Source organism: Rousettus aegyptiacus, unplaced genomic scaffold, assembly GCF_014176215.1.
Source record: "Rousettus aegyptiacus isolate mRouAeg1 unplaced genomic scaffold, mRouAeg1.p scaffold_m13_p_3, whole genome shotgun sequence".
NCBI lineage: Eukaryota > Metazoa > Chordata > Mammalia > Chiroptera > Pteropodidae > Rousettus > Rousettus aegyptiacus.
In genome coordinates this window covers 157568829-157582018 of record NW_023416306.1, presented here as the reverse complement: position 1 = coordinate 157582018, position 13190 = coordinate 157568829, and the positions used below count along the sequence as shown (strand labels likewise).

General features: G+C 42.3%; 1 protein-coding gene across 1 annotated transcript in view; it reads right to left on the bottom strand.

Moving 5' to 3' along the window:
- TSHR (thyroid stimulating hormone receptor) overlaps positions 1 to 12941 on the bottom strand; it is a 98755-nt gene extending 85814 nt beyond the window's left edge. Inside the window, exons 1-2 of the mRNA XM_016137516.2 lie at positions 12903 to 12941; positions 12299 to 12539 (exon numbers count right to left, since the gene is read on the bottom strand). Coding sequence (XP_015993002.2) covers positions 12299 to 12468 — 170 coding nt within the window. The 5' untranslated portion in view covers positions 12469 to 12539; positions 12903 to 12941. The remainder of the gene's footprint in view (positions 1 to 12298; positions 12540 to 12902) is intronic.
- Between the last annotated feature and the right edge of the window lie 249 nt (positions 12942 to 13190).

Below are 13190 nucleotides of genomic sequence, written 5' to 3'. Positions count from 1 at the left end.
ACATGGAAGCAACCGAAGTGTCCTACGATAGGTGATTGGCTAGAAAAGCTGTGGTACATACATACAATGGAATATTACTCAGCCATAAGAAGAGATGAAATACTGCCTTTTGCAACAACCTGGATGGACACTGAGATAATCATGCTAAGCGAAATAAGCCAGACTGAAAAAGTTGAACATCACATGATATCACTTATATGTGGGATATAAAGCTAAAAGCAACAAACAACAGGACAAACAAACAGAGACTCATGGACATGGACTATAGACCAGTGGTTACCAGAGGGTAAGGGTTGGGGGAGGGGGAGGTAGACAGAGGAAAGGGGGTGAAATCTGTGGTGACAGAAAGAAATCTGACTGTGGGAGGGGAGCACACAGTGTAAATGTGCATATGCCTCACTGCTAAAGTGCACAGCTGAAACTTACTGGATTTCGTTAACCAACGTCACCATAAAAAAATAAATTAGCAAAAAGATAAAATAAATGGAGAAATAAAATAAGATATAGAAGCCAATAGTATGATAAGAAACACCATTACAAATAGGATACTGTTTGAGTTCTGCAGCTTCCTGATAACAGAGAAAAGCCCTTTGAGTAAGTATTAGCAATTAAAAGGGTAAAAGTTATGAATAATGGTTCATGCACTGCTATTAAGTCACTTCTTTCTGGAAGTTGCCAAAGATTGCTCTGGGACCAGCAGGGGTAAGCACATGGTGCTCTCCGGCCAACTGCCTAGAAACATTCTCCTTCATAAGTTGGGAACTCTTAAGACCTTTTGACATGGGAAAGTAGTTTCATGGCTCTAAGCCTCTGAGAATAAGTACAGCCATTTTCGGTGTTCAGATGATTATACCTAAGGTGTAAGGCATTTAGACACTGAGTGGGGCCGCTCTCTGCACCAGTGTGCCTGAAAAGTCCTGAAAGTCCATCAGGCTTGGCCCGTTTCCATCTGTTTTCCCATTGGGCCATTTGTCTGATGGCCACGCTTTCTACATTTACGATGTGGATCAAACGTGAAAACATTATGCTAAGTTAAAGAGGCCAGGCACAAAGGTCACATGTTACATGATTCCATTTACATAAAATGTCCACAACAGGTAAATCCATAGGCACAGAAAGCAGATTAGGGGTTGCCTGGGAGAGAGGGAGTGGGGAGTTACTGGTTAAGGAGTACAGGATCTCACCTTCCACCTTGGGGCTTTTCCGTTAATATCTGGAAACTCTTTCACCATCCACACACAAGAAACATGGAAGGTTGATGGGATTAACACCCTGACCTATAGGGTATAAGAGCTAATGGATAAAATTTTCCTTTCCTCCCTCCTAGAGCAAGGGTCCTGAGATGTATATCATCTGCATTCACAGGGGGTCCCACAGGATCACCAGCCATTTGCTTTTAACAGCAGCCGACTCTCCCCACTCTCTGCTTCACACCCCCTCCCCACCATTGTGCTCCCTGGAACCCTGCCCTCCAATAAGAATCCTCACGCAGGCTCAGCTTTCTGGAGAATCCAGGCTAAGACATCACCAACTCTCCCTTTCACTCAGACTCCTCACAATCTGTTAGGAAATCCTGTTGGTTTTTCCTTCAACACAAATCCAGGATTCGATCTTTTCTTACCACCTTCCCTGCTGTTCAACCGGTCCAAGCCATTGCCATCTCTCACCTGATTAGTAAACACAGCCAGGGCGATCCTGCTAAAATGTAAGTCAATTCATGCAGTTACTTTTGTCTCAAAATCTTTAATAGAGTCTTATCTCATTTAGAACATGTATATATAATACCTTATAGCGATCTACAAAGTACAATAGGATCTGTTCTATAACTGCTTTGATCTCATTTCCTATAGCCCTTGCTGCTTTGGCCTTACTTCTCTCCTTGTTACACCTTAAACATGCTATGCATTTGCTCTCATGTACTCCCAACTCTGGGTCTTTGCATGTATTTAGAATTTTCTCCCCCCAGATTGATATTCAAATGCTGCTTTCTTAGCGAGGGCTCCCTGACCATTTAAAATGCAACTTCCAGCATTCCTTCTCCCTCTCCCTTCCTTAATTTTTCTCCATTATACTTATCACCATCTGCCATTCTATGTGTTTTACGTATTTATATTTTTGGCTCTTTCCTCCTGCTAGAATGTAAGATCAATGAGATTTATTATATATCTCCAATGATTAGAACAGTACTTGCATATAATAGGTGATCAATAAATATTTATTGAAAAAAGAAAAGTAGAAAGAAAGAAAAACCAAGTACGATAAAAGTCCACCTCTCTAGAGATAAGGTTTTTGGTCATTTCATATCTTTAGACCATGGCCATGTCCCAGAAATAACTGAAAAGGGTGTTGAGAAGGAAAAAGAGCAGTCGCAAAGCCCACTGAAGACTTTGTCATAGGAGAGCCCCTCATTTATGCCTTATAATAAATAGGTCCTATTTATTGCCATGTACAGATCCTTTCCCCAATGTTAACCTTCTAGTTTCCCAGCTCACAAAAGATTGAAATAACAAAATATGAAGCAATGGTAGCTGGCAATAGGAAGAGACAATTTCATTCCCCTCTCTGGAGCTGAGTAATTATGATAAAACTCGGGTGTGGATACGATTAAGCTAATGCCTACAAGATGTGAGCCAAAGGCTTCATGTATCACATAAATACAGAGATCGTGTTTTTTGAAAGAAAAATTGGGACACAGGGAGCTCTTTCCAGGTGCAAGAAGGGTGTGGGAAGTTTAGTTAATATGATGATGAAATATTTGCGTTTCTAGAATATTCTGATGGTAAAATGTTTTAAATAGGGCTGCACCAGAAAAATCCAGGGCATATTTATAAGTCGCTATGTGTAAGAGAACTACATTCATAAGATGGTTTAAAATATACAAATGCCTGCTTTGTAATTTTAAGAAAAGAATTTGTTTTGAAAATTTCTGGGACACTAGATAAAAGTTCCTAAGGAATCATATAGAAATGAGCAAAGTAGGTAGACTGAGATATCTAAATGGAACCCTTTAAAATCCAATTTGTAACTTTGAATTAACAGAATCATTTTGTTCATACTTAAAATTTCCTCCAACTATTTTTCAGTTGCAATAATTAAAAGCAGAGTAATTAAAAATATAATCCAGCTTCAGCGAAAATGCAAACAGGTCCGGATGAAGGATTTAATGTCCAATATGAGGCATTAGACAATTGTAAGATCTGTTTTTAAAATATTGACTTGAAGAATAGCCACATTTAGTGAACCTCTACCTGAAGAGCTTGCCCAAGGGCTAAGTGTGAGGCATGAAAAAGTAATCCTGATAATGTATATCACAGTCAAAGGTCAGGACATTTTTGTTTATTTTAAAAATACACTTTACGAACATGGTTCCATCGTGTAGCAGTTGGCATGTCTGCTTTACACGCAGAAGATGCTGGGTTCATGCCCCAGTGGAGCCACACTTCATGGTCTATGGCCATGCCACCTTAAACAAGACTCATATCTGATCTCGGAAGCTAAACAGGGTTGGGCCTGGTTAGTACTTGGAAGGGAGACCACCTAGGAAGACCAGGTGCTGTAGGCATAAATAATAAATAAATAAATACATACATACATACATACATAATACATACATACATACATACACTTTAGTGTTCTTTGTAATAACACAAAAAGATTGAATCATACTTAATATCAAATATCTACTTTTCATACAAAAAAAGCCTAGTTATTCTGAAACAATGTCTTAACTTTCTGGGGCCGGGGGAGGTTGGGAGGTCAAGGACACCTTTGAAAATCTGAAGAAAGTCATAGATTCTCTCAGCAGCACACTGATATACTTGTATACAAATTTTCACTTCATCACAAATTCCCAGGAGGACAATCATGGACCCCTAGGAAGCCCATGAACCTCTGATTAATAAATCTCAATCTGGGTTAATAAACATACTTGTAAGACAAGGAAATATTGAAATAATCATACAGTTAGATCAATTCAAGTTAATAATTTCTCAGCTCTGCCAGGTGATTTTAATTAATGATAAATCCAGATAAAATTTGCTCATTTAACACTACGTTTTAAGCATTCTGGTTAGTTTTCTATGTCTACTACTTTATGAGAGCAGATGAAAGAAAACAGACTCCAGGATAGCCAGCGTTTGTTCCTGTCCTGGACCAGCAGGACAGGATGGGCATGGCCTCTTCAGAGCTGGTCTGACTGTTGAGGATGGGGGCTTAAGCACACATAGCACCGCCTTCTTCACTGGCCTCCCCCAGTGCCTGTCATTGTATGCATCAAGTTGCTTACGTGGGTCGTTACTGGGATATTTAACTACAGAATTGTATTATCCTGAAAGCACAAGGAAATATTCTTTGAAGGTATATATGAAGCCACATGAAAAACAGTTAAATGATGGAATAGAATTCAAATTATCTGTAAGTTTTTGAAAGTTAAATTAAACAACAACAATAACAACAACAACAACAACAACAACAACAACAACAACAACAGTGGAGACTTCTAAGGAATGTCCCGTTTGCTCTGGGTGGCAACTGGGTGTCCCAGATATCCTGGGCACCCTCGCTTCCTCTTGCTTAGGAGTGCTACATTTGGAAAGTTTAGGACTCTCTGATGGAGTTAATTTCTTGGAGGTGGCTGTTCAAAGGAGTGTCTTTAACATGGTTTTAGCAATGTGAACATAGGGTCAGACGGGTGGAGACAGATGTGAAATCTCATCAGATGTCATTTCTGAATCTAAAAAACCAGTGTCCCAGATAGCCAGGAAAAATATAAAACAAAGGTAGAATTTCATCTACCTTAAGAGAGCAATAAAACCTAAGGACTTTAAAAAAGAATTACAAAAGGGTATGAAGAACCCGAAAGAATGTCATTAAAGTGCCTCTGGAGACATTCATTCATACATTCATTTATTAAACAAATATTTTTTGACTAGCAATTATATGCCAGGCTGTTTCTGGGTACACGGATGCATAATTGAGTAAAACAGCTGACAACAAAAACAACACATAAAGACCTTGCCCTCATGGAGATTATATTCTTACAGGGAAAGACACAAATAAGAAGCACAAAAACAAGCAAATTCCTTAGTATGTTAGAAGGTGACACATGCTATAGATTAGTTAACAAACAAGCAAATAAACAGTAATGTTAAATTTTAAAGTTTAGGAAAACCTGATAGAGAAGGTAACATTTGAACAACAATGAGAAGGAAGTGAGAGGATTAACCATGAGGATTTCTGGGAAAATAATGTTCGATGCACTGGGAAGAACCCAATGTGTAAAGCCTGACAAGTGTGAGGGATGGCGAGGAGGCCAGTGGAGTAAAGGCTGAATTATGAGCGAAAGTAATAAGTAGAATTGGAAAAATAAAGAAGGTCTAAATCATATAGGGTCTTTGGGGCCACTAGAAGGATTTTGAGTTTTTATCTTGAGATAACTCGGAAGCCTCTTGGAAGTTCTGAGCAGAGGAGGGACATGGCCTGGCCCTGGCTGCTGTGTGAAGAATAGGTTGTGATGGGCAAGCAAGGGTGGAGGTAGGAGACTGTTAGGATGCTCCTGCAATAAGTTAGGAAGGAAGACACCACGCATCTTAAGAGAGTCAAATAAATGCAAAATTCAGCCGAAGCGGTGAAGGATGTTCTCTACCACCTCCACGGGGACTGCAGATTTTGAGGTGGTCCTGAGAGACCAACCCCTTTTTAAGTTATTGACTCCTAGTTATAGTAACAATAAATAAGGATCAGAATGTCCTAGTGTACCCCACAGGCCACTAGTCTTTATGGTCTATTAGTAAGATCTCTTAGTAATTTATCCTTCAGATTGGGACACACCTGTGAGAGTAAAAGGACTGCTATTAATTAGACCTGGACAACAGGTGTAAAAGGAGGTTCCATTTAAATAGGGCAGCCCTAACTTTTAGGAACCTGGGAAGCCAGTGGATGGTTTCATAAAGAATCAGAGTTTAATAGGGGAAGACTAGTTTGCTTAATGATTAAAATGGCTTCCAGCTTGGGAAAAAATTAGAATTAAGAACAGAAATGAGACTCTAAATCAGACCCACAATATTAATATTTTTGTGTTGAGTTTAAGAATAATTATTATATATTTGGTATTTTTAGTATTTGTAGTATTTACACTGGTCTATTGGCCTATCTAATAGATTGGCTGTGCAATTCCAATTTAAAATATATAATTGAGTAATTTATTTCAACTTGTGATTTAAGTTGAAAAGAAAATTATTTTTTACTAAGTTTACTTGGAGAGTGCTAACCATTCTAAGCACTTTATATGTATTGAAGGGAACAAGAAATCATGCTTCAGTGGAAAATTGTGCATTGCCTAATTCTTCCAAGATTCTGAGCCTGATTCTATGAGAGCGATTTATGACTCTGTAGGTTGTAGATAACTGATAGCATTGTAAAATAATTTTTGTCTATCAACATGCAATTCTGTCCTGTTAGAGCTTCAACTGACTGACACCCCTGCCTTGTGAAAGAAGTCAGTTTTGCCTCCATTAGCATATTTACTTCAATAGTCCTGACCTACAAGTGCGTTGCTTTGTGGATTCTCCTGTGAACTGATTGCTACATCTTACCAGTTTCCTCACTGCAGTGGGTTGACCAGTGTCCCCATCCAGCCCTGATGCTCTCACCTCAGAGCATCTAAAAATTTAGGATTCTCAGTACTTGTAAAGTTTAATTAAATAGATTTTCTAGAATTTTCTAAGCATCAAGAAAGTTTTGTCAAATATTTAAGAGCTTTAAAAGAAAATATATTAAATTTGTATTCGAACTATTTATTATGCTAAATTTTAAAAACATATTATTAAGTTATAAAATTTTCCTTAAAGTAGCTGTTACAATTAGATTAACAAATAAAATAATAAATATATGGAAAACTCAAAAAGAACTAGGTTGTATATTTATGATTTTAATGAATCAAATACTTTAAAAGCCAGTTACCCCCAATAAGTCCTTTTTGTGTACAAAAGCTGCCTCCACAGACATCAAAATTCACCATGATCTGTACGTGTGTAATGAAGAAGGTTATAACATACTGTGTTGCTCATCAATATTTTTGCCCCAAGTGAATAAATCACACCCTTTCATTATTCTTGGAATTCTTCAAAGCTCTTCAAGTGAGCAGTTCCATTTCCTGGAACACCTCTTACCCACGCCTTCCCCCAATCCCTCCCCCCACCCCCGCAACTCCTTATACTCAGCTCCTACTTGTTCAGGATGTAGCTCAAGCCTTCCCTGAACCCCAGTTTAAGTCAGTCTCCCCAACACCACCAAGTATACTCTCAAGACATAATTATAATTATATGTTTATGTGATTATTTGATTAATATTCAGCCTCCACACTAGACTGTAAGTAAGATCCTTGAGGGCAGGGACATGTTGGTGTCGTCCCTCACCAAATCCAGAGCTTAGCATAGTGCCTGGAATACAGCCGGTGTGGGTACATGGCCCCTCTTTGGGGGATATTCTCCACTGTGTGTAATATTAGAAGGACCTAGTTCTGCACCTTCCACTACAGACACCAGAAGTGGGAGAGGGGGCTCTCCTTCTCGCTACTCCTAGCTAGGACACAGCAGGAAATCTGTGCCAGATAATCGGATGCTCCCGAATAGGATATTACTCTCTGGCTGGTGATTCAAAGAAGCAGGGACAGTAGAGAAATTACTGATGGCATCACACGGACAGTTCGGCAGCGTTGGAACCGGGAGCCCAGCACCACAGGTGTCTAGTGGCTGTGGCTGAGGTGTTGTCCGTGAAGTCGTTCCAACCAGATGGTTGGCTAAGGCTCCAACTTCCTGCCTGGCCTGGGCGCTGGCTTCTTCTCAAAGCCTAGTTACGATGAGTCTGTAAATTACATGTTTTTCCTTGGAAATATTTCTTTCCTCTTTAAACTAGACAGAGTGGGTTTTCTACTACCATTAAAAACCTTGACTGACACAAGAAAGGAGAGGAGAGGAGAGAGGAGAAAGAATAAAACAGAAGAAGTCACAGAGCCTGGAAGCGTGACATGAAGCCATCTTTATAAGACAAAGTTTTGGGCCGCAGTGGGGGAGCATGTGGGTGCTAAAGCAGAAGGCTTCTCTCTAGGTTGAAAACCAAATGTTATTGAGGTTATGACCACCAATGGTGACTAAAATGATTGTGGAACGTGTATCAGGTGTGACTTGGAGACACGAGATTGTTTTAGGTGGAATGCCTGCACGGCCTTAAATAACGTTGAAACAGATAGTGAGAAAACAATTCCCTTTCCCATTGTTTTTCAACCCTTCTGGTATCACCGAGGACACTGTGTCAGATTGGAATAACTCTCTAATATTTCTTGAACACCTATTACTCTTTCTTTTTTAATGGAGAAGGCAGCCTTAGGCTCAGAGCATTCACAGATAATAGTCGTGAGCTAGAATATAACTACATTTGTATTTTCATTGTATTTCATTTTCTGGTTACCCGCTTTTTATAGAAAGTTGTGCTAATTTTCCATTTATAGTTGTGATACAACTTTCGAGTAAATTTCTTTCAATTAAAGAAGTTAGCTAACTTAAAGATACTGAACAAATACTAGCACAGGTAGAATGCAGATCAGGCAAAAATCCGGAAGATGGCGAGCGACTGTCTTCATCTTAGAAAACACTGGGATAGTCCATCAATTAGAGCCACAGAATGCAAATGACTAAAAACTGAAGCAAAAACCAGAACCTAAAAACAACAGTTGCAATAATAACTCCTTAGGAAACATTTCTGAAGCCACGCAAGTGTGTGATGGACAAACCATTAGTTACTCCACTGAAGCCCTAGACCCCAGACGGCAAGGGATGGAGGAGGTAGAGGTGGTGATATAGGTTGTTGCCATCGTGAAACTAAAAGCAGGTCGGTGGAAGGGTTAAGACAAGGTGAGGCAGCGCTTTCTCCAGGAGTCTGCACAGATCCAGAACTGGCTGCCACACCCTATCCACCTCCCCATTCAGAGAAGAGATGGTCTAATCGTGCAGAGAGGTAGCAAAGGCATGCTCTGGATAGGGGTGATGGGTCAACCTCGCTATCCTTGGTTTTGAGGTAATAGAATCTATAATTATATACCAAAATTTAAATTTTTAGTTTTATTCTGCGTGCTTCATTTAAGTTGCCTTAAGTCAGCAAATCTCAACTGAGAGGAGCAATTTTTTTTTTTTTCACACTACCTGTATATCAAAGATTGTAGACTGTGCCATGGGGTAGGGGGAGATGATGGGTAAGGATACCAGCTCTCCCTTACCTACCACCTAGTTAGAGCCTCAGTGGGCTTTCATGCCCCACTGAAGGAGGTAAGTGGAGACAAAGATTCAGCGTCAGCCACAACAGTATAACCCTCTCCTACCCATCCACCAGACCACCTGGCAGGAGTATGGATAGTGCGGAAAGCGGTGATTTGTTTACCTTTCAGCACCATAATGTATAGATAGGCTTAGGAAAAATTGCTCTCAGCACCATAATCATTTATGAACCAGCTAGGCAGTAGTTACATAGCATCTAGCTTCAGAAAAGCAGTGACCACCCAGACCAAGATCTTAACGACAAAGATCTGGTTCGTTTCAGCAGGGAACACCTTCTACAACAGGTGTGGTCTTCCCTTCCCTCCTTCCCTCCTTCCCTCCTTCCCTCCTTCTTTCTGCCCTCCTCTCCACACGCCCCCAACCCCCCCACCCCCAGCCTCTTATTTCCTGAGTTCTTTGTATTTCTCAGGGCAACAGCTCCCAGGGGTATTTGTGGCTTACTGGACACCTTTAGTTTTTAAAGCTCTTACTCTAAAGCCTCAAGACAAAACCGGGGAAAAGCTGACCGGGTGAGACCCACTTTCATCTGAGAGCAGTGGTTTAAGGGTACAACCCCGAGGCGTGTCAAATCCTAGCACCACCACTTACAAGCTGCGTGCCTTTAGGTAAATTGCTTGTTTTCATCTGCCTCAGTTGCCTCATTTACAAAATGAAAACAATAAAATCGTCTGTCTACTCAATTGGATTTTGTGAGGATCCAATGGATTGAGTTCATGTAAAGTGCTGAGAATAGCCCAATATAATTGTCAGCTTTACATATTTGACCTCTCTCATAAAGTTTCCTTTAACAAGAGTTCTAGTACTCCACCACCTCAAGTTTTGAAATTCATTTTGCTACTGTTGTAGAGGGCTATGGTCATTGTATAAATCAGCCTGCCGTTTTACCCATACTTTTCCATTTTTTCTTCCCTATCTCAGAATAACTTCATTCTTCAGAATAGCTCCCCTCCCTCCTTGTTTTTAAGGTCAGATTGTCCTTGTCTTTATTCAGTTGTTCTTAGTCTTTGTGACTCAGTGGATCCCCTCAGGCCAGTCTCATTAGCATCACAGACATCAGAAGGCACCTAATCTAACCCAGAAGAAAACTCCGGTCCTCCGGGAATAGGTGATCTCACCTAACTGCACAGCAGTGAGAGGGAAGAGGAGAACTCAGGCTTCCTGAGTCCCACTCCTTTGCTCTTTCCCTGACACAACCCTTCTTCCTCATCATTTGGTGGAATTATAAACAGGCTGACTCCAAGTTCCCTTCCGCTGTCATAGGCACATTTCTCTTCAAAGACTTAAAATTCTGCCACGTTTAAAGAAGCCTCTGAAGAAGTGATGTCTCTGGCCTCCTTTCTCCCCAACACACAGCGAACAATCTGAGAGGAGCACATTCATTCATTCTTGTAAGTTTCGTTTTGGTGTTGAACACCAAAGTAGTTGCAAGGCTGAGTGACAGGGTCTTTGTGTCAGAGGCGCTCATGTCCTATTGGGTGGGCATGCAAAGAAATAACAGGTTACAGAAGAGCGTGAAGTGTGTAAGGGCCAGAAAAGGTTTGTGCACAGAATGCCCGGGAGTGGGGTTGGGGGGTAGGGGGGAGAGGTAGCTCACCCAGCCTCGGGGGCGTGAATCAGGAGAAGTTTCCTGAAGGAACTGACCCCGGTATGGATCTTAGAATGGGCATGAACCGGATGAAGAAAGGAGAAAAGTTGCTGTAGGCAGAGGGGACGAAATATGGGAGGGAAGGCAAAGGCAGTTTGTGAGAGCAAAGAACTTTGGGTAAAATGCCAGAAATTCTGTTCAGTAGGAATGGAAAGTCAGCAAATTAGGATCCATGAGGTTTGAGAGAAAGACCGGGCTTGGTCTTAGAGGATCCTCTAGGTTATACAAAAGACTGTCATCTTGGAGGCCACAAGGAGTCAATGTTGGGGTTTAATCAAGAATAAAGAGCATCTTTTATTCTGCAGTGGCAGCATGGAGAATAAAGCAGTATTTGGAGGTTAGGTAAGGAATTGAAATACATGCCTGTAACCGCAGTGTTCATCGCCTACGGTCGAATATCCCTATGAGCTAAATTCTTGAGAAAAATCTCAAAGTATAACTTTACCGTTACTTTTTATGTGTCTACAATCTCTTCAATAACCTGCACTTTCTTATCTTAACTAGGTTTAACCAGTCTAGGTCGTCTTACTATTTTTTCTTTTGGTTCAATTTTAAGCACTCAAGAAAGCCTTTTTCCCCCCTTGGTCTTCGCTACAATTATCCTTCCAATGGTCATGATTTAAATGCCTGTCAAGGAACATATATAAAACTTATTTAACATCAACTTTCTAATTTGGCAACATTTAACATGCAGATAAAAATGCATTTTATGAAATCTCATCTCTTTATACATCTACCAGGCCTATCCCAAAAGAGATTTCTGGAATTACTATGTCAGTGAGCAGTTCACATTTGAGAAAGTAACTCGGATACGTCATACAAAGTTACTTTTATAGAAAGTATAAAGGGTATAGTCTAAAAAGAGCCTCTGATTAAATTTTTATCAGCTATTTGAAGAATCAACAGACCAGCCAAGATCATTTCCCCTCTAGAAAGACTTTTTTATTACCCCAAATAAGAAAAAAATTCAGTTCTTGAGTTGCTATTAGCCTTATTAATATCTGAGATTAATAAGATTCAGCCAGGGAGAGGAGCAGGCAAAGTACAGGACAGCAGCTCATGAGAAAGAACAACTCTCACTTTCATCTAGAACCAAGGTTTTGTTACCTTTTTCTGCGTTATTAATAACTGCGGAGTCAGCAATCCCAAGCTGGGACGAATGACTTTTTATTCACTGCTGACGGACTGACAGACAGACAGAGACACGCACACACGCACGCACGCACCTCTCTAGCCTCTTTTCAAGTTCTTTCTGGGCATTTCCATCCACCCCTCCGGCTGCCCTTGGCCTCTGGGCCCTGCCTCTCCTCTCCCAGCTACTCACAGAGTCTGCGTGCTGGACGGCAGGCTGGGGATGCGCTGGATATCCTTGCAGGTGACTCTGAAGTCATCCTCCTGGTGGCACTCGCAGGGCGGAGAAGGGCACCCTTTACCCCCCAGGCTCCTTGGCAGGGCGAGGAGCAGCACCAGCTGCAGCCAGGGCGTCGGCCTCATTTTCCGCGGGTCGCCGAGGCTATCTCATCCTCCGCTACCGTCTCAGCCCTCTGCGCCCGGGGCTCCGCGCGCTGGAGGAGAGAGGGTGGGGCGGGAGAAGAGAAGACTCGTTGGGGTTGCGACCTCAGCACCAAAGAGGAGGCTGGAGAGGGGACAGAAGGGGCTTCCCTAGGAAACTTTACACCCAAACAAGCCTATTGGCTTTACTTCCCTTGCCCGGAGCCGCTCAGCCCGCGGCGTCTGTTCCCTGACACCTAACACCGGTCCCGGCGGGCCCCTCCGCTTTCCATCCAGCCCCACTCGTTCCCTTCTCCCATTAGTCTTCTCCAAAGCCTGGTTTTGGCGCTCCCGCTTGCCCTGTCTCTAAACCCCACGGACCACCTGTCCCCGTGGGGAGCCTACAAACGCTGTCTGCCGGGACACCCCGCACGCACTCTCTATCCCGAGAAAGTCCCCGCGGAATGGACTGTCCAGGACGGACGGGGATCCTGCAGAGCTTCAGCTCCTCCAGGCCTAAGACTCCTCTGCTGACGCCAGCCCCAGGTGCGGCCGAGACCAGGGCGCGACACCCCTGGCGGATCCTTGCTGCTCCGCGACTTCAGCGCAAACCCGCACCGCTGGGCGCCAGCGACCACATCGCGCAGAAATCGCCGCGAGGAGTCCGCCCCCTGGCGGCGGCCGGCGCACATTGCAGCCGGCGGACGCGGCGAGGCTGGTGGGGA